The 22102-nt window shown below is 38.2% G+C and overlaps 1 protein-coding gene across 1 annotated transcript in view; it reads left to right on the forward strand.

Annotated features, from left to right (window-relative positions):
• Window positions 1–3351: 3351 nt before the first annotated feature.
• The window catches only part of cep170aa (centrosomal protein 170Aa), a 44907-nt gene continuing 26156 nt past the window's right edge, over window positions 3352–22102 (forward strand). The window contains exons 1-3 of the mRNA XM_062429892.1: window positions 3352–3414; window positions 17856–17914; window positions 18466–18602. Of these exons, the coding sequence (XP_062285876.1) occupies window positions 18498–18602 (105 nt within the window). The 5' untranslated portion in view covers window positions 3352–3414; window positions 17856–17914; window positions 18466–18497. The remainder of the gene's footprint in view (window positions 3415–17855; window positions 17915–18465; window positions 18603–22102) is intronic.

The raw sequence follows: 22102 nt of genomic DNA on the forward strand, positions 1-22102 counted from the left end.
GTTTCTCCGTCAATTCGCTCCAACGTGTAGTCCAACGCCCCTTCAAACTGACGGGGGGCTGCTCGATTTGTTTCACGGTATCTGCCGTCATGCAAATATTGTAAGTAAACACAACAGCTAACCCGCGTTCAAAATGATCAATTCATGTAGAATACAGATAACTACACTCTTTAGAAATGTTAAACATGTACTATAAATGAATAACCTTTAAAAATACTGAATTTGTTTTACTAGAATAACTCCCAGCGAGGACACGACCAACCTTAAAACAAACTGAGTTAAAGTTGAACACCGAATTAAAAGCCAACTATTGCGAAGCAGCCTACCACTACTACTACTAAAATCACAAAATGTTAAATAAATAATAATAATGATGATGATATGATTGCAGAGTCGGGTGTACAGTTCAAAAATAAATAATAAACGCTCCGCCCTTCCAGACGGTACTTCCATTGATTTAAAACGAATGCTTTCACGCAGACAGGGAGGGAGCGTCATTACGTCATCGTCCCAGACAAAACAGGAGCGTAACGTTTGGGATTTTGAATTTTTTTACATGTTAAAAAATGTTTCTTTTGTGTGAGTGTGTGCTTTTTTAAGCTTTTATTTTGAGTGCAAGTATAAATATATACTATTATTTTAATTAATATTATTAGTCTGCAGCATATAATATGTTTAATTCTCACTTTTTTCCGAATGTTATTGATTTCACTGAGTGGGCTCGCCCAGTCATCATTTTCACTGTCAGTAACTTGAAATGCAAATGTTGGCTAATACTGCGGTCTCTCTTTAAAGATGTAAGAAGGTTTTTTAATTTGCCTTTTTTTTTTTTTTTTTTTTTACTACGACAGTATAAACAGGTCAGTAAACACATCTCTAAAATGGAGCATCACAGACTAATTTGATTTACTTTTTGATCCCAAAACTAGCTGGAAAGGTTATGCTGTTATGTTTTATTAATTGCAATGGCTTGATATTGAACAATCCGACACTACTGGCGAAATGTATCATCCACGCATCTAAATGGAGGAAATTAAAACAATGTTTTCTGTTTTTAAAAGGGCCCTTTTGGACAATAATTATTAACCTAATGAGTTTATGAATAACTTAAAATATTTGATGATTATCTCTAGAGCAACTTTGTAAGCGTGCAGACTAATTAGCCTACTATTATTCATAATTTGTTTTTAAAAATGTATTTATTTTCTGTTATTATTTACGTTATTATACTATTGCAACATCCATAGCCTATTTAAGCTGAGAAGTCCTTTAGTTCCAGGGCGTCCTCATTTAGTTTAACTGCGCATCTTTCAGCACACAATGCCTACATTTTCAGCATTGAATATAATGCACGCTGCGCAGCCCAGCTGATGGCAGCCTACAGCAGCAAAATACCCTGAAACGTGTCCAGTGAAATCAGGAAACCCGCCCACCCAGTTCTGGATGACATGGACTTCTGGTCGAGTTGGAAGCATCCATGGTTGGAAGTGTAGACGCAGGCGCTGCTGAGGATGGACTATGTCAAGCTAACCACAAAACACGAGTAATCGGAAGTCACTATATCTACAAAATTAAAAGGTTTCTGAAAACTAAACTGAGAAGAGACCCATATATAATCCTCTGACCCAGTATGGTATTATTTTTGCACATCCCCTGTGATAAGCTGTATATTCCTGTAACCTATATTTCATCCTGCATTTATCAGGATGTTACATATACCTGGCAAATGCAGCCGATATATCATAGTTTAACTTCAGTTCTTTTAGCCAACTTTGTCCACACTGTTACCTTATGATTTTCTTGATTTACTCACTTTAAGGTTTACCTCATAACCATTTGAGCTTCATTTTTATAAATCAAACAAGAATTTTACTGTGACATTTTGGGTGGCAAAACAATGACCTATATTGGAAAAGATAATTCAATATTTTTAAAAGATAAACTGAACTAGACAAGGCAAGAGGGGCACAGGGTATAAGGAAAACATTAACCAGTTTTTCTATTTTGTATATCTGTGGGGGGAAAAATCACATGTATTGATGTCAAATCATCTTCAATAGTTTGACAGTTTTTGTAGGAATCTGAACACAGTGAGAGAATCTACACAAACTTTGTTTGTACAAGAGTTTATTGCACTCAAATGTGGGTCAGATAACAAAGCCCAAAATGTATCTACTCCTCTTTGAGAGATTAAGACATTAGTACATCTTCATTATAATGACATTTTTAGAAAAAGTGCCATTATCACTTTATTATTAGTGTCATATTATTTTCATTTTCCAGACAAAAGTTTGTATCTATTTTTAAAGCAATTGTTTAATTTTTATATGGAATATTGTCATCTGTATTATTATTTTAGTTTTTTTGTGTTGGGGAAAGGTGTGCAATAGTTCCTCAGACAAACCTCACTACATTATATATTTAAATTTAAATCTTAATCAGACTCTGTTCATTAGCCAAGTATGCATACACCCTAGGATTTTGGTGGCCCTAAACAAGATTTTGTTTGTGGCCCCAAAACACTTCCAGCCCAACCACAAAAAACACCAAATCACACACACTACTCATAACTGAATTAACATGAACACACATACTATGGACAAATGAAAGAGATGTGTTTCCACAGTTATGATCTCTGTCACTGCACTCACATCAGAGGAAGGATTATATGACCCTGAAGTCTCTGATAATGTCCCCTCAGCAACAGTCATGTCAGCTGGTGAGGTAGATGGTCCTGGTGCAGTGGAAGTTGTTCAAACATATTTAAACAATGCCCCTGATTATACATTGGATTTTAGATTAGTATTATTATTATTTTAAATATAGCCTGGAAAACATTACAAAGGTACATTACATGTATCTTTCAGACATATATATTTTCCTGTCCTGGACCTACTTTTTTCAGTGTTGATTTTCGAAATGTGTCTCCTCTCCTTCTCCTTGAGGTTTCTTTTTACAGGGAGTTTTTCCTTGGCACTGTTGCAAAGTGCTTGCTCATGTGGGAATGTTGGGCCTTTTTAAATTCAATTAAATAGTACCGTCTAGACCTGCTCTGTGTAGAGTGCCTTGAGATGACTTTTGTTGTGATTTGGCACTATATAAATAAAGATTGATTGATATATTGATATATTAACCACACAACAAATACAATTTTATCAGAATATAATACATATTTTTTTAAATCACATTTCATTGTAGACTGTAAAAATAAATAAATAAACCGACGTGCTTTTATTTAGAACGTTAGGACAGGAAGTGGTGTTGACGCTGTCTTTACGACGTCAGTACGCTCTCTGCTATCGCCGAGCAACCGCGGGAGAGAAGGCCGACTGCAGCAACGGCAGGGCTGGGCTCCACACACACAAACACACACACGCACACCTTCAACAGCGACACACACCCGCAGAGACCAGGGTAAGTGGGCGATTACATTTCACTTTTATTCTGTAAAATACGAGAAAAACAATTACGTGCTTTTAGCGAGGCAGTTGTCGACCGCTAGACTCAAGTGAAGTTTAAAGCAGTGGGGTGAAAAAATAGATAGAGTCGCTTTTCTGCTTTTTTTTCTCCCTCAGCTGCCCATCTATTGATGCTTGTGGGGTATAGCAAACATTGTCCGGGGTGACACGACATATTTTGGAGATTCTCACATTAAAATCTTCAAGTGTGGATTTGAAATTGAGGCTGTAATTATTAAAATAAGCCGATTAAACACCCGTAGTTATGCTTATAGCGGCTCCACAGAGACTCAGTGTTGGCTAACTGGATGGCCACAGACACACCGAGCGGCTCCACTATTGTCAGCAGCAGCAGCAGCAGCATGACCAGCCTGCCCTGCTCCACCTTTGTTTCCTCTATACAAATACCAGCTACATTTGCCCCCTTTTACTGCCACTATTATCTGTTACTGACCTGTTTTTTTTTTTTGCTATTAGTTGCATCCCGTCTGTAGCCACACCGAGGCTATCGAGACAGGATGCACATCAATGAAGGGTCGGTCACATTGAATGCTTTTTTTGTTTATCTCATTGGAAAACATACTAGCCTCCCGAGGGGGTGCTCTTTTGTGTCTATTTATATTGTCTGAAGGGTAGATTACATATGAGTAGATATTTCACTGTATATAATGTGGCTGTTCCCGATGCCGGGACCCCCCCCCCCCCCCCCCCCCCCCCTTTCCCTCTCCTCTTCTTCTTCTGTGTGGGGGCTTTGTTTTCGTGGGGCAGATGTAAGCTGGCCTACATGAATCCGCTCTCTTTGTGTTGAGTTTGATTTTTGCTGTCATCATCACATAAGATGCAAAACTTTTGGGGAAAAGCAAAATATGTGCTTTAAATGCATTAAGATAGCTTAAATTACCTTTAAGATCCATTTTTTGTTGCATCTTTTAATAACCAATTAAAGCTCAGGGAATACTGCTACTATATTCATAATTTAGATTTGTGTAATTATTCTCTAATTATTTAGTAATAGTCAAAATGTTAGTAGCAGATTCATGAACTTCTACAACTGGCCTTCTAGTTGCCTGATTGTTTTTATTCATCTTGATAATTCCTCATAATTGCATCTAAAGACGACCACTGAAGATGCATTCCTGACTTGGCTTTATAATAAGGTTGTCTGTTCACATACTAGTGGACTGAAACCTTCTTGGAAAGGGCTGGAGAGCAGCACATCACTAGAGTCTTAGTCTCCTCCTCCCTCAGCTGTAAGAATTCAAATTTTTTGGACCGGAGCCACAGAATGTGCATATAATACCATCCAGTCCCTTTTTTTCCTTTCTCCCATTTATACTCTGTCTTTTCCTCTCCTCTCTCTGTCTTGTCCTCGGCAGACTGTGGTCAGTGGTGGCAGGCTGCTTGGCTCTACAGGCGGTTGCTTTAAAAAAACTGTGTCAGTGTCACAGGACAAGTTGCTGCACTCTCTGAGAGGAAAGAACGCAGCAGCAATGTCCCAGCTAGCCTGCCTCCATTTGTGTCCAGTGACACAGTTACAGAGCAGATAGGACAGGAAGTCTTAAAGGACAGGTTCACTATTTATTCAATTCTGACTGAAAACAACATCAGGTGACCATATGAACACTTAAACAGGTTTTTTCTCAGTGTAATCATTCCTCGTGTTTGTACTGGCTGTTAAAAGACCCCTTTCAAATGTGCTTTCAATGTAAATGATGGGGGTCAAATCCACAAGGCTCCTTCAGTGTAAAAGTAGGTGTTTTAAGTTTATCTGAATCTAATATGAAGCTTCTTTCTTTCCTTACTGTAATCATTCCTCCTGTTTCAGTGTAAGTGATGGGAGACAAAATGCACATTTGTATGGAAAAATGCATTTAAAAGTTCATTTGAAGCTTATATGAGGCTTCAGTAGTCCGTCTGAGTAATCAAGTGGATATCTGCCACATTTACAGTTTTTTTAGCATCCAAATTCCCTTTTTGCATTTACCCTTTTGAGCTGTGTTCAAAGTTTAGTAACAAAAAGAGGGACTTTGACACTAAAAAGACTAACATTAAAATATATCTACTTGATTTGACTAATTTGGACGATTGAAGCTTTATGTTAGCTTCAGATAATCATTACTCCTGTTTGTACTGGCTGTTAAAAGATCCACTTCAAATGTGCTTTCAATGTTAATGATGGGGGTCAAAATCCACAAGGCTCCTTCAGTGTAAAAGTAGGTATTTAAGTTAATCTGGAGCTAATATGAAGCTTCTTTCTTTCCTTGCTGTAATCATTCCTCCTGTTCCTCTTTCAGTGTAAGTGATGGGGGTCAAAAACCACAGTGTGTCCACACAGTCATTTTGTGGAAAAACGCATTTAGAAGTTCATCTGAAGCTTATATGAGGCTTCAGTAGTCAGTTTGAGTTATCAAGTGGATATCTGCCACATTTACAGTCTTTTTAGCATCAGATTCACTCTTTGTGTTTCCCTGTTGAGCTGTGGTCAAAGTTTAGTAACAAAAACAGGGACTTTGGCTCTAAAAAGAACATTGAAAGATAGCTACTTAATTTGAATAATTCGGACGACTGAAACTTCATATTAGCGTCAGAAGATTTTGACCCCCATCACTTACATTAAAAGTGCATGATGCAATGATTATGGCGCGAAAATGTGGGCACCTGACTGCTGTTTTCTGACCTTTAATAAACAGAAAGACCACTCTCTGACTATTAACATGTAACTGATCATAACAAAGTGAAAACTGCTTTCCTATCCTCCACAACTCACTTATCTCTTCTGTCCTTAATCACTTTGAAGGTGTCTGTGGTTCAGTGTCATAAATCTTCTGATGACCTATTGGTCAACAGTTTCCCTCAATAATAAGACCCTTTCTTCTGTTTGGGCTGCGGACTTTGTTGTCCGGCCTACCCGCAGCCATTGTGTATAGTAGGAAGTTTAGGAAGTGAGTTCATTTTTACTTCAGTGCTCAGGGAGGGTTATTTGTGACTGAGAACAACATAGACTGGAGCTCAGTATTCAACTGTATTCTTGATGTTTGTTTTTTATAAAAGTCTTGTTGTACCACGGTGTCTCTGGCTAAAAATAGCGGTGAATCTCACTTCTGTAATCTGCCAGAGTATAAATGTTTAAAAGGGTTATGAGAGTCAGATGGCTTTGCCTGGTTGAAGCTCCGGCTTGTGTGCAGAAGTCAAAGGAAGGCAGAAAAAGAAAAAAAAACGAGGGGTGGGGGATAGAAAAAAGTCTGCAAGAAGGAAACACAGAGAGACAGCTAGAGCAGAAAACAACAAAATAAGCTCGGAGCAATTTATATACATAATCATCAGCCTCTCCCTTGTTATGGAACATCAAGGGTGCGTCTGGAGGTTTTTTTTTCTTTCTACATTTCGACTTCCCAAAATGAAAAATAAAACGAGGAGTGACCTTCACATCTGTTTTGGGGTGTAACTTACTCCCCTCTGAGTTTCCGTGTTTTTTCGTGCCTTTTTTTTCCTCCACACTGCAGATATTGATCTTTTATTTGGGCAGTTTCCATTTTCATCTCTCCTCTCTGCCAGGCTCTCCCACCCCCCCTACACTCCTCTCGATCGTCCTGTTGTGCTAACGCTGATGTTTTTTCTTCCCTCCTAAGTGCCAGTGTGGATTTCAGTGTGAGAGAGTTCACTATTTTTGTCTGCTGCTGAGGCTGAGTGAGGCTATTGCTGTGGGCAGCATGAATGTTGGTGCCATAATCAACGTGGCAGGGTTGGTCAGATACTAATGTTCCCAGTTAGAGGGTCATTCACGATCTCTCACCAGGGCAAACCTATACTGGACACTGTGTGTGCTTCGGCTCTCTGCAGGCCCCATAACTCAGTGATCGACTCATATATAACAGTCTTATACAACAGTGCTGTAGAGGGTAGATGTATTAAACCTTTCTGTAAGAATAGAGTTTGTCCATTATTACACTGAAAACATTTTAAGTACATACATTCAGAAAAATACTGTGTTTATTATTAAAAAGTGTTATTGAACAGATCGAAGCTGAAGAAATTTATAAGAAAACTTGTAAGACTCTTTCAAGAAAGAAAGGTAACTTTCAAAAAGTGAACTGAGTGGGGATTATACTTTATATTTTTATGTGATATCTAACACGAATCATATTTAAAAGGTGTCTTTTTCTGCACAAGTTAAGTCTAATATAGGGCTGTAATTTATGTTTTTTTCATGATTTATTACACTACTGATTGTTTTCTTGCTTAATTATTCAATTATGACTTAATTAAATTTATTGACTTAAAAATGATTCAGATCTATCTATCTATCTATCTATCTATCTATCTATCTATCTATCTATCTATCTATCTATCTATCTATCTATCTATCTATCTATCTATCTATCTAGTACCTAGTAGTCAATTAATCAATTTATCAATTAGTTGATTGACAGGAGATTAATCGCACCCTTCCAGCTTCTAAAATGTGAATATCTTCTGGTTTCTTCGTCTTCTGTGACAGTAAAATAAATATCTTTGAGTTATGGACTGTAGGTCGGTACAAATAAAGACATTTTTGGAGTTTGGGAAACACTGATTGACACTTTACAAAACCAATGCACCAGTCAGTGCATCATTCATTAAAAAAAAAAGAAAAGAAATTTACTAAAAATATATAATAGTTACTAAAAGAAAAGATAATCAATAAATACTATACATAAAAACAGCCCAAGTATACCCACATACACACACAAGGTTACGTCCTGTCATTGCACGGCCCTATTGCACATTCAGTGGTCAACAATTTATAATGGGCAGATTAATCAGTAATGCAAACAGTCAGTAGTTGCAGCCCTAGTGTACTATAATATTTCTTCTCCTATTATTTTGATGTTTCATATCGGTTTACTAATGCTTCCTCTGTTCCTCTGAGAAAGCTGCGTACAGAAACTCGCTTATCTGAACACATCTTCTGAAACATGTATTGCACACACGCTTTGGAGAATTAATCACATGCACTGAAAAAGACTATGCTGCGGGGCATGTGCTTCATTAATTCTCTTGGATTATTAATAATCTATTTTTTCTATTATCTCTTCATCAGTAGGAGCTTGTTTAGACTGCTGGTTCCCCCCCCTCCTTCCTCCCTGTTAGACCCCCTGAAGAATAATAACTTTACTTTCTCAGACAGTGCTGAAGGGCAGGCTGCTGTATGTTGTTTTTTTTCTCACTCTGTACAGTTCTTGATGTCCTTGTAGTGTAGATTTTCCATATGTAGGTCTGTGGGTCATGTGGTGATCAGAGGTCATGGAGCATCTGGTGGGTTTGTGTCTTAAAGGCCGGGCTTGTGCCGTGTGCTGTGTATGCTAATAACAAAGAGACGGGCGAGACGGATGCTGGCTAAATGGAGGTGTTTGCTTGTTTGTTCCTCTCGCCAACTGCTCATGTGACACGCGCGGCCGCCTTTCAGCACCATATGGTCTTTTCTGCTGTATGTGTGCAGGTTTTTTTTCTTCCCGCAAGCTGCATGTACGAGCGACATTGACACATATATGGGTCAGTGACAAATAATGGTCGGCAAAGATGAGCAATTCAAAAATATGTAAGAATGAATGCTCCTGAAAATGTCAAATGGTATAACCACAAAAGAATGATAAATATTCAATATTTTATCCACCTACAGTGTATTTAAGTGTGCTTACCAACAATTATATTTAAGTTACTTACTTACAAAGTGAAGTTTCAGCACATTTGAGGTGGTTAACTGACACTATAATGATTTATTATCTCCCTGCGTAGTGCTCGATCCTGTCAGAAGAGATTAATGGTGGTATAGTCTCTATCAGGCTGCATAAATTATAACTATTCAAAAGGTATTGTTCAGCAGCATTAATTACTTTTCATTTTCCCTTCTTTAAAAAACATGTTTCCATTTAAATTTAATCTCACTATTCCAGGATTCAGATTTATAAAAGTGTGACCCACTTTAGTCAAACATTAAGGAGAGACTTATGTCTTTTTTTTCCTCTCCTAATTTGATCCATATCACCATGTCTTTGTGGTCGGATACACGTCACTGAATGTGAGAGTAAGTTGCAAATGCTGCAGCTGATAACTTTGTACCACTATGTGTGTGTGTGTGTGAGTCAAAATTAGAGCTGAAACAGTCAATCGATTAATCAATGAGCTGATCATCAGAAAATAAATCTAACTATTTCTCATATGAAAATAAAGGGAATATTTTAGGGTTTTGGTCTTTTGGTTGAATAGAAAAACACTTTTGAATATGTTTCTATGGGTTTTGGGAAATTGTGAAGGCATTTTTCACTATTTTGAGACATTCTGTAGGCAGAAAGACAAATCAATTAATCAAGAAAATCATCTGCACATTGCAATGAAAGTCCCAGCTGCAGTGTCCTCATTTGGCTCCATCTATCTGAGCTTTGTTTGGAGGCTGGAGGAGCATCCTTAGCTGGACTCAGGCTGTTAAACTACATCCAGCATCAGGTCTCTTAATGAGCCCTTACGATGACCAATGCAAAGTACAGACATGCTGCTCATAACGGATTTACGTCTCTCGCGGTACTTGAGGTTTTTCTAGACAAAAATTACTATGTTGAATTAAGCTTTGAGGCACTTTACAAGGAAAAAAGGTTTTTGGACGGAGGTTTTAGGAAGTCAGCAGCAACAGAATTTGATTTGTGAGCGCAGCAGTCTTTGCTTTGTTATTCTTTATTTATGAGGAGAGGTAAAGTAGGCCAACTTGATTCAAATGTCAAATTAAATCAAACATGTACAGTCTGATTTCCCTCCACAGCAGCCATACTCTGCCCCTTAGTGCACTCTCAAGTTTAGACCAGGAACATTTCACATATGCTGTATTATTGAAATGTTCCACAACATCTTCTGTGACTGACTGGCTGCCTTATAGAGCTTTATTTAACACAGATATTATGTTCACACATAAAACACAAACATTAGGTTTAAAGAGGGGCGTCAGCATCACACACATGCACACACAATCAATTTTCTAGCCTTATACATGCCTACTTTAATGTAATTACAGTGTAAAACCAGACTGAGAAGACTTTAAAACTGAAGTAAAATATTATTTTAAACATAATACTGATCACTGCCCAAAAAGCAACAATACATAGCTGTTCAGTTTGTTATAAGTGCCTGGTGTATCAAGTCCAGTGGCTCCTTTTGTCCACTGTGAGAAGTTCAGTGTGAAACAACAGACTGTATTACACTATCTTCTCTATTTCTAGACTTTAATGTGTGTAAATCTTCAGTAGACAGAGCCATCAGGGACTAGAAAAACCCTTTGTCTGTCTCTCTCTCAGTCTGTCTGTCCAGAGGTTGCTTGAATCTGTTTCCTGGTCTGTTCTTTCTTTGTGCCCCTCGGGGTCTGGAGGCTCTCCTGCTCCCAGAGCACCTCTGAGACCGATTCAGTCTCCTTTTGTCTATTAATTGACTTTGATGTGAAAGTCCTAACTGACCTTGCATCGGCATGTTTAAGAGAATAGGCTACTGCTTTGTTGTTTTTCTTGTCCTTCAATCTACTTTCCTTTTATTGGTTTTACCACACATGACCTTTGCCCTCTTTTTGTTGCCAAGCTGCAGTATTGGTTTCAATATTTATAGCAGAACCCGACTGTCTGTCCTCGGTGTTGATACTTTTTTTATGTTAGCGACACCTTTCTATGAAGCCTGATGAATGATTATATTTTACTTGATTAATAAATTAGTTGTTTATAAAATGTCAGAAAATGGTGAAAAGTAAATCAGAGAAAACAGAAAATATTCACATTTGACAAGCTGGAACTAGAAAATCTAAACTTTTTCTTTTTGAAAACGTACTCAAAGTGATTAAAACATGATCAGTATAGTTGGTAATTGAATCAATAGTTGACTACTAATCAATTTATCGACTAATCGTTGCAACATCTTTTCTACTAAGCCACCCAGCGCTGCAACTAATTAATATTTTCATTATTATGATTAATATGTTGATTATGTTTCTTGATCATTGAATTAGTCATTTAAAAAATGTCAGAAAATGGTGAAAAAGTAAATCACTGTTTCCCAAAGTCCAAGATGCTACCTGAATGTCTTGTACTGACCAAGAGTCCACAAGCCAAATATTTTCAGTATACCATCATAGAAAACAAGAGAAAATGAAAATATTCACAATTTACAAGCTTGAAACAGAGAATTTGGACATTTACTTTTCGAAAAAAATGATTTTAAAAGTATCAAAATAGTTGGTAATTGATTTGATAGTTGACTACTAATCAATTCAACTAATCACTGAAGCTCTAAAGTATCTCTGCTGTTTTTCACTGCACTTCCAAGAAATTCCTTCAATCAGGCAGAGCACTCAGCATCATGATATATTCCACTCAGCCTTTTCTTTTTAATAGCGTTTAAATCACTACACTTACTGCTCTTTGTCAGATCAGCCAAAGGGGTCTATCACTGTCACTATCACTGCTGCTGCTGCTGCTGCTGCTGCTCAAGCTACTTAAGCTGCCTCGTACTATTTATATCCAAACAATCAGTTTCTGTTGCTGCTGTAAACAAAAAGTGCATCAGAGGATTTCTCTAGGGGAAAGCCTGAATAGACGCAGAAAAGCCTAAAAGCTTTATTGAAGATATGATATATAACAGCATCATTTTTTTGTCATTACTACTTCTCATATAAGTGTTGCATGCAGGGAGTCACTTAAAACCCTTAAACAGGCAACGTGCACCAGATGACACATACATATATACATTTTTATACCTTTATAGGGGCAACGTATCCTGGTGGAGATACAACTCATAAAATCCAAAATATCCAAAATATTTTTTAAATTATTTGTGGAAATGTTTACATAGGTGCAAATGAGATAACTAGTAACATCAAAGTAAATAAAAAGAATAATTAACATCTCATTTTCCTCTCCTGCCTTCGTTTAAGGGTTAACTTAACATGGAACTTTATGAGTTTTATATTGTAACCGCACTGAGATGAAGCTTCATTTTTACAACGTTAGGCAGACAACCACACCCTTACGAAGGATAAGTTTGGCTCTTCATCATGAGATCTTGTGGAAATGAGTGTGACCAGAGTATGAGTCGCCTCTCTCTCTCTCTCTCTCTCTCTCTCTCTCTCTCTCTCTCTCTCTCTCTCTCTCTCTCTCTCTCTCTCTCTCTCTCTCTCTCTATCTATCTACTCCTCTCTTCCTCTCTCTCTCTCCTCCTCTCTGCTGCTTAGCATGTGTCATGTTTGTAAAAAGGCTACAGACACAGCAGTTTTATCAAAACCTATGATGTGGTGTGAGTCAGCTTTTTTAAGGGTCACGGAGGCGAGATGTGACGGTCCGGAGGGTTAGAGAGAGGAAGAAAAACAAAAAAGCAGATGAGTCGTGGTGATGGTTACCCAGCTGTTGCATCATCCCCAGGAGATACACATTCCCGCCAGATGCTACGTGGAGAGAGCGGCAACCATGTGTTGCATCCAGTAAGCATATTAGGTGATGACAGTAAATAAACTGGGCGCTCGCTGACGTCACTTTCTGTGCCCCCCTTGTGTCCTCTGATTGGCTGGTTCAAAGTGGAAGGAGGGAGGGACGGAGGAGATTTGAAACTGTTTAAAAAGACACAAGAGCGTTTATATAACATTTTATGCTGGAGAACGGAAACATAGCTGTAAGAGCGATTAGTCACAGACATAAATCTGATTATCCGGCATCGCTTTATAATCACCCTGATTATTATTTTTTAAAATTCTTAACATCTTATTATATAATGAAAAATAACAGCAATGCCTTTCCTTTCAGGGTTTGTGCAGAATTTGAAGCCTCACTGTAGACGCCACACCGGGTTTTTTCTATTCAATTCACGTCCTCGGACAGTTAGCAAATCAACATAAGCTACACACTTGCTGCGGATTGAATGATGAGTGAGCTTTGTCCAACCACAGGAAGTGCTGTGCATACTTAATGTCTCTCTCTCTCGCTCTCTCTCTCCGCTGCTGCCGTCTCCTCTATACAAAGAATTCACAGTCATCTTGGACTAACTCTGCTCTTTCACTCCTCTGTCCTGTTTGTGTGTGTGTGTGTGTGTGTGTGTGTGTGTGTGTGTGTGTGTGTGTGTGTGTGTGTGTGTGTGTGTGTGTGTGTGTGTGTGTGTGTGTGTGTGTGAGAGATAGTATAAGTGTAGGTCTGGGGGTTGGGGAATTCCTGCCAAAAACATGAGATCACTATTTCTCCTTATTAGCCGCAGCATGAATGTTGTTGCTGAAAGAGTCGAATGGAGAGATGATACAGCAGCACCACTGTTAACAGTATCTAAACATGGACATTTTTTATATTAACAATATTTAGAGAGGTTTTGTATTCAGATGACAAACATTTAGTGTTGTAAATTGTAAGAAGTAGCAAAATAATGTTTTATAGACGTAGTGAGATCAAGCAGAAACATCTGGAATGATTGGTTTATCCAAATTATTTAAAAAACGTCATATTTCTTTGAGCAGTTCTTATTATTTTTATTATCTGTATTTTCATTATCTGTAATCTGAAGATAATATTCTCCATTAATCTTTTTTCTTCAGTTTTTTTAATGTCTGAAAACAGACTGATAATGCTCACTTGAATTTCACCAAAAGCCAAGATGATGTTAAAGTGTTTTGTTGTTGTTTCTGGCCAACAGTACGAAAGAAAATAGCAAATCTTAGTAGCTGGAAACGGAGACTATTTTTACTTAGAAATACACTGAACTTATTAATCCGTTATTAAAGTAGCTGCTGATTCATTTTCTGATGATCAGTTAATCACTTATCCAGAGTTACAGGGGCACTAAAGGTGCAGTATGTAGAATTTTAAAGGTGAAGTATGTACAATTTTGTGGCATCTAATTGAATGAACGTGACAGAAATTGAATATAATTTTCACAAGTATGTTTTACTAAGAATCCTGTTTTCGCTACCTTAGAATGAGCCCTTTATATCTACATAGGGAGCGAGTCCCCTTCCACGGAGGTTGCCATGTTGCGCCGCTGTGTTTCTACAGTAGCCCAGAATGGACAAACCAAACACTGCCCTTTCCTGTTTTTCACAAGTTTCAAATGAGACCATTTGTTCGCCTACAGCCTTTAAAGAGAAGGGTGAGGGAGGGGTATTTAGGTGTTCAACCTCATTACTAGATACTAGTAAATCCAAAATCAATAAATGATTTTTCGATGCTGTGAGCACCATGTATACATTTGATTTACCTCTGTCGTGTTTGGGAGGAGGCATAAATCCAAGAGATGGATATCTGAAGATGTGGCCCAAACTATCAGCATGTCTAGACACCATTAAAGTTAAAGTCCCAACTAGTCAAAAATGTGTTTTATGTGTCTTTCTCCCAGTTGGATGTTTGAGCTTCATCGGCAGATTTAAGTGTAGATTTTAACACCAGGAGACTTTTTTAAATTAATCTGCTGAAGGAGGAAAGTTTCTCCGCCTACTGAAAATGTGAGTACTTACAAGCATGATTTGTGACATCACAACTAGTCTGTAGCCAATCACGGTCCAGTATTCAACTTTACACGAGCGTGATGTGAAAACTTAAAGCCTCCAATGCACAGTGAGAATAAACCGTGAAGTAGGAGACATCTTGTGATAAATTAATACTCACAGATTCAGAGGGAGAAGGAGAAGATGCAATTTTAAGGATTTTAAGCTGATGAACGACAAGGAACAAGGACATATGATTATTTACTTTTTTAAAACTTTAATACACATGTATTTGAGATTAATGACCGAAATAAACTCAACTAAACTAAACTAATGAGGTAATTGAGCTTATATTAATCAATCAGTCAATCAATCTTCTCATCTCAAGGCACTTTTCACTTAAAGCAGGTCTAGACCATACTCTTTAATTTAATTTGGGGGCGGCTGTGGCTCACGAGGTAGAGTGGTCGTCCACCAATCAGAAGATTCCAGTCCACATGTTGATGTTTCCTTGGGCAAGACACTTAACCCCTAATTGCTCCAGTTGCTGTGCCAACAGTGTATGAATGTGTATGAATGGCTAGTTTCCCTCTGATGAGCAGGTTGGCACCCTGCGTGGTAGCCCCTGCCATCAGTGTATGAATGTGTGAATGGGTGAATAAGATGTAGTGTAAAAGCGCTTTGAGTGGTCATAATGACTAGAAAAGCGCTATATAAGTACAGTCCATTTACCGTTTAAGTACAGTCCATTTAATTTAATTGTATGAAAACAAACACAAGTTATCATTGAAAGAGTATTATAAATACTTCTTAAAACACCTTTAAACGAAGGCAGGAGTGGAAAATGAGATGTTCATTATTCTTTTGATTTACTTTTTATTTTCTTTGATGTTACTAGTTATCTCAAGCAAACATTTCCACCAATAATTTAAAAAATATTTTGTATATTTTGGATTTTATGAGTTGTATCTCCACCAGGATACACTGTTGTTTAAGGGTTAAGTAAGAAAATAAGAGTTTATGAATCTGTGTGAGGTGAGTGTTTTAACATGAGGACTGTAATGAGCACATGTAAGACAGACATCAGCATTTCCTCCTTCAACAGACCCACCGCTGCATTCCTCCAACTGTGCCTTGTCTTTCATGTGTTATAGTGAGAGGTTTTTATTTTAATAGTACCACACAGGCTGGTATGCATCGTATCCAAGCTCCTCTACCACATTCTCATTAACCTTGCATACTACAAGTGAGTGTGCGGAGCTTACTGAGACTGCACGATCCTCTGGTGCTTTGGTTACAATGAGGAGAGGAAAGGAAACCACAACGTAATTATAGTGTAATGGCAATGCTGCTGTTGTTTTTTCTTTGTAGTTGTTTCTGATAATGTATGCAGCGTGTTGTTCCATTGCACCATCCAAATAACCGACGGGTAATGTGACTGCGGCAGTTGATCATCGTATAAGCATCACATCCTGGGCTGGAGTCGAGCCCTGTGATGGTTTGAATGGATTCAGGAGAAATCTTGCATTGTTCTCTCATGTTAGGATGAGTTAGTTTGGTGAAGGAAAAAAATTTAGTTCAGTTAAATTAGGAAAAGTTTATTTAATTAAGGGTTATTTTTGTTCCTCCCTTTCCGTCTCAGCCCACTTACTTCCTCACTGACAACACCACGATAGGCTGGTGCAGTAATTACTTCCATTACATTATTTACAACCCTCTAAAATTACCTTTAGACACTGTTTCACACGTCAAATATAATATTTGGTTATTCTGAGATGTGACCGAGATGAAAGGCTGATCTGTTTTACATCAGAGACAGTTGTTGCTTCGGTACAGTCATGTTCCCGCCAGCGTTGTGCGAGGAACCGTCAGAGGTGTGCGGTTGATTAAAATGTTACCCAAGGGATTACTGAGTTGGTATACTGAGTACTTATGAGGTCAAGTGTGCAAGAGCTTAGCTCAATAATCTTTAATTCCCTCACTGATGGGCTTTTCTTGGCACTTTCAACACACGACCAAGAGCTCCTGTTATTTTAGCGCTGCTTGAAAAATATTCCCTTTGAAACCCCATGTCTAATTTAAGAGATAAAGAATTATGAAAAGTATTAAAGCTGTACCTCGGTATACGTTTAAACATTAAGGTGTAACCTATCGCAGTGGTCTTGTAAATTGGATTTCATTCTCTGATTTCATTTCTGGGACAACAGATTCTCCGCTCCGAGAGGCTCCACTGTGTGTTTTAGTGTCATCTTGTGACACTGTGAGAAATTAAATTAAGTAAAGGGACTCCGACCTGCTGAATTTCACAGCTAGCTGCGCAGTCACACAGCCCCATTGTTAACCAGTCACTCAACCAGCTGACAAACAAGTCTTTTGACAGTCAGAATCAGCACAGTATACAGATAACTTGTAGTTAGTTCTGCCTAATGTTTTTCTCTCAGTCAGAAAGTCAGATTGGCTCGGTCTGACCTCCTTTCCAGCTCATCTGAAGGAGAACGAGGGGAGGAGGGAGGCAAGAGGGAAAATAAATGTCCTGTTGAGGAGGCCAGCCAACATTCCTACATCACTTCCTCCTCTAACATCTGGCAATGATCAGGGCGGGCAGAGAGCGAGAGAAGGATGTATCGTTACTGGTTGGCTTTAGTGTTCATTTCGTAGACAGTGAGGCATCACGTTGCAAGACCGCCCACTCAGACTCACTCCCCCTACCAGCAAAAACAAAATGAAGAAAGGGAGTGTTTTCTATTCAGTGTAAATCCACAATTTTGTACACTTTATTTATGACTCAATTGTCCTCCTTTACTGCTTAACATCTTCTTTCACATATCTCGGGTAATTATATCATGATGCAAAGAAACCTTTTTTATGTTGTTGTTGTTTTTTGCCTCTGTGAGAATGAATGAAAACAGACTTCTTTCTTTTTCTTCTCTCAGGATGGCCTAGCTGTGTTGTGCTGTCAGTGTCTATCAGCAGTGAGCTACCTGGACCAGAGGTGCGTAAAATGATTTTTAATTTTCCAATACTCAGAAACAACTAAATTCATTTTTGTAACATCCTACCACAAAGATAAGGCAAAAAAAGGTCTTAAAACCATAAGACCAATCTTGAAAATCAGTTATCTCTTCTAAACATATGATACAACCCCACAATATGCTGTAACATTTAATTGTTTCAGAAGAGAGGATTGACTTTATTTTTAATCCTTCAGTATCATAGTATGTTTTTCTTAAAGATACTGTAGGCGGTTCAACAAAATAAGTGCTCCAGCTGTTCTTTTATATACTGTTTTCAAATTATCCTCCATTGTGTGGAGGTGATACACAGAGATACATTTTGATTAGTAGGCTCATTTTCAGACCTGTTCCAGTTGGTTTGTATTTCAAGAATGGGTCTTATATGGATATTTCATAGTATGAGGACCAAATGCGCCAGATTATAGTTAAAAACAGTTATAACATCTGAATTTCTCTTCCATGTTTATATTTGAAACTACGTGATTCACAGATAAGTGTAACAAATACTTACCTGTTTTTGCCCCTGTAGGTGTGTACCAGAGGCAGCAGCAGGGTGCAGACATGAGTGTGACCTCCTGGTTCCTGGTGAGCAGCGGGGGGACGCGCCACCGACTCCCCCGGGAAATGATCTTTGTCGGCAGGGATGATTGTGAGCTCATGCTACAGGTGAGGAGGCTTTACACAACACTGTTTCCACTGATAGCAGCTTCAATAAGGCAAGGCTAGGGAGCTTTATTTATATAGTGCATTTCATACCCAGGGGCAACTCAATACGCTTTACATAAAAACAAACATTTAACAGTAAGATTTGGAAGCATAAAAACATACAATACAATAAACAAGAATGGAAAAGATATGTTTGTTATATTTAAACTTGGCCTTTGCCTGACTTGCTGTCTTTATTGATCAAAGAAAAAATGACAGTCTGACTCTTAATGAGTTACATATGAGTACGTTTTAAGTTAATATAACCACACCACACACAGCCTGAGATGTTATTTAGGGCTTTCACTAACTAAATGCAACAGTTTTGTTTTCACAAGATAACTGTTAATTGAGTTTAAGAACACTATAATTAACTCTATAATTAGCCCTCTGTGCCCAGGCTGTCACTCAGTGCAGTAGCAGAACCTGTTCATATGTCTGCATGTGTGTGTGTGTGTGTGTGTGTGTGTGTGTGTGTGTGTGTGTGTGTGTGTGTGTGTGTGTGTGTGTGTGTCTGTCTGTCTGTCTGTCTGTTTGTGTGTGTGTGTGTGTCTGTGTACTGAGGTGGTATCTGTGCAGCGGTACATCCAGAGAGCCTGTCTGTATGCTCATGTGTACCTCTGGTCACCACACTATTAATAGAAAGTGGGGCAGATACCGCTTGAGCTAGATCTTATCTGACTGAGTCAGTTGTAGTAGATAGAGGTTACGTCCACAGCAGCAGCACTCTCTGTTATGACATGCTGTCAGAAGTCTTTCTGGTACCAGTGCCTCTCTGATCTACTATATTTTTTGTATTTTTAGGGTGTTGGTGGAAGTTGTCCTCACTTTTCAGACTGGCCTTAATATCTTATGAAATTACTGTGACTGTTTTTCACTTTCAATTCAGCTTTTTTCTAGGTTCCTGCTTTCTGTGCAGAACTTTTAAAAATGATTAAAAAGTGCTTTAATGGGTTTTTTTATTATACCAATATTATTAGCTAAAATAAAACATGTTCCCTGCCCTTTAGATACTGTTTAGTCCCATTGTGGTATTTCTCCTCACCACATCGAATCCCAAACTTTAGAGATATGTAGGAATCTAATCCTTTTATGAGATTTATGGGTTGAAGAGGTAAGCATAAAATAGTAATGTTGCAAATTGCAAAATGCATTTATTTATTGATAAAAAGTAGTTTGACTAAGGAAAGGTTTCTACTTTTTTAAAGAAGCACACACAATATCGCTACCCTTTTCTTTCCAAACTTTCTTTTTTCACCTGAGAAGTCCCCTTCATTTATTGCACATCAAAAGCATCACCATGGTTTTTCTCACACATTACTAACATCCTGTTTGGTTATTGTTAGCTGTACAGCCATGAAAGAGAGGACAGTTTATCATTTTAAAAATAGTCAGTGTGAGGTTACCAATCTTTAAATATCAGTATCACAAAGGAAGCTGCCTAAAAACAGAGTGGAAAAATGTCATCTTGCCCCGCTGATGTAAATGAATGTCTAAAACTAGACCTGCGGTTTCAGGAACCTCATGTAGGGCTTTATGTTTTCGGGCCAAATACCAATGAACAAGTAGAGTATCTGTTCAATTTATAGTCTAGCTTATTAAATTTTGTAATAGCAACAGAAAAACATCTATTAAGATGCTACAGTTGTACTTTTTGATGTACTTATGTTGAGTCTGTTAATGCTCATTTGTTTATGCACAAATCTGACTTCAAATTCTGCAACACATTGAAAAGAAAACTTTTTTGCACCTTACTAGTGTTACAAAACACAGTTTGCATACACACAATGTGAATAGTAAACATATTTTTGTGAGGACATTTCACAGTTATAGAAAGCAATACTCTATTTAAAGTTGACCTAGCTGGTCTAAATCCTCTTACAGTCTTGTTCTTTTATGAGGAGACTTCAAGAGGGAAATAATAAGGGCAATTTACTGAAGCATTTAGAGTTGTAAAAGATCTGTTTTAGCCTAATCTGTTTCTGGTGACCGGCAGGGTCTACTGCTCCTGTGTGTGTGCGTGCGTGTGTGTGTGCGTGTGTGTGTGTGTGTGTGTGTGTGTGTGTGTGTGTGTGTGTGTGTGTGTGTGTGTGCGTGTGTGCGTGCGTGTGTGCGTGCGTGCGTGCGTTTTCTTGTATTCCTATCCTTGTGATGTCTTTGGATAGAAAGATAAGGGTGAATCATCCAAACTGAGGACATTTTTTTTACTGTGTGTGTGTGTTTGTACAGCACTTTGTGTGGCTGCTTACAGTTGTCCTCCATGTGACCGTACAAACGAGCCAAGGCCTCATCACATGGCTTGATGTTAAAGACTGCTCGTGTCATGCACCAAATAGAACACACACACACTCAGTGACAGAATATCAAACTTCAAACGGCTCTATGACGGAGAATCATCACACTGACACTTGAGTGGCGCGGATGGGTGTTTTGTAAATGTTTTGGTGTCATCTTGCAGAACTGGCCTGCAGCTTGTTTTCTCTATCAATCACACTCACATCAATGGTTTTTGATATATGTGCCGTTAACAAAGTGTGGCCCCATGATTGATCAGAATAGATTTTTACTTTATTTATAGTGAAGCAGCGTAGTAAATACAGGAACACAGTCTCCATGATGTCAGCCTGAATCATATCATATATTTTTGCCTATGGATAGAAATAAACCGGATAAAAAAAAGTCAGTGTGACTCTGTGAGAGCTCTTTGTGTCTCTCAGTATTATATCGTCTGTCTGTCTCATGTCTTACAGCTCAGCTCATTGTGTATTTTTCTTGTTTCCTCGATGACCTGATGATCAAATTTGCCTCATGGCTTTATCTTTATCTTTATTCCTCTCTTATCATTTTGTCCCCTCTCTCTTTCTCTTTCACTCTGACTTTATGCACAAGATTCATATGTTCCCTACAAGCACATTATTGGAAAAAGTTAGCTTTCACCTCAGATGTGTTTACCTTTTTTAGTTGAGTTCTTAGTCGCCTCTTCACATTTTTAGTCAGTCAGGAGTCTGTCTGTGTCTGCCAGCGACAGCGTCTGCACTATCCTGTGGTGTGAGGTACAACAGGCGGCTCAGTTTGTTTCTATCCTGTTTGATCTAGCCTAATCTCACTAAGGTAATCTGTGTGACGGTTGGCTCTCTGGAGTGGCTTCAACAGTACTTCAGCTCTTATCTTGAGATTTTTTATTTCGACATGAGTGTGCACTCCAGTTGGTTTTTGTTTAAACAAGAGGAGGGGGCGGTTATAGCCTGAAGTCATATAAGAACTGAAGATGAGATTCAGTCTCCAGAATCAGCATCGACTAACTTAAGCATAATAATAACCTCTTTTTATTTTCACTCTCCCTTTTTTGCTGTTTCATAAGTCTTGGTTCATTTACACAGCACGATGAATGAATTTGTTTTACCCAAATAAGCAAAGTGTCAGTTGTATTTTACATCAGATACTAATATATCATATTTATT

This window comes from Scomber scombrus, chromosome 12 (genome assembly GCF_963691925.1).
Source record: "Scomber scombrus chromosome 12, fScoSco1.1, whole genome shotgun sequence".
NCBI classification, from domain to species: Eukaryota; Metazoa; Chordata; class Actinopteri; order Scombriformes; family Scombridae; genus Scomber; species Scomber scombrus.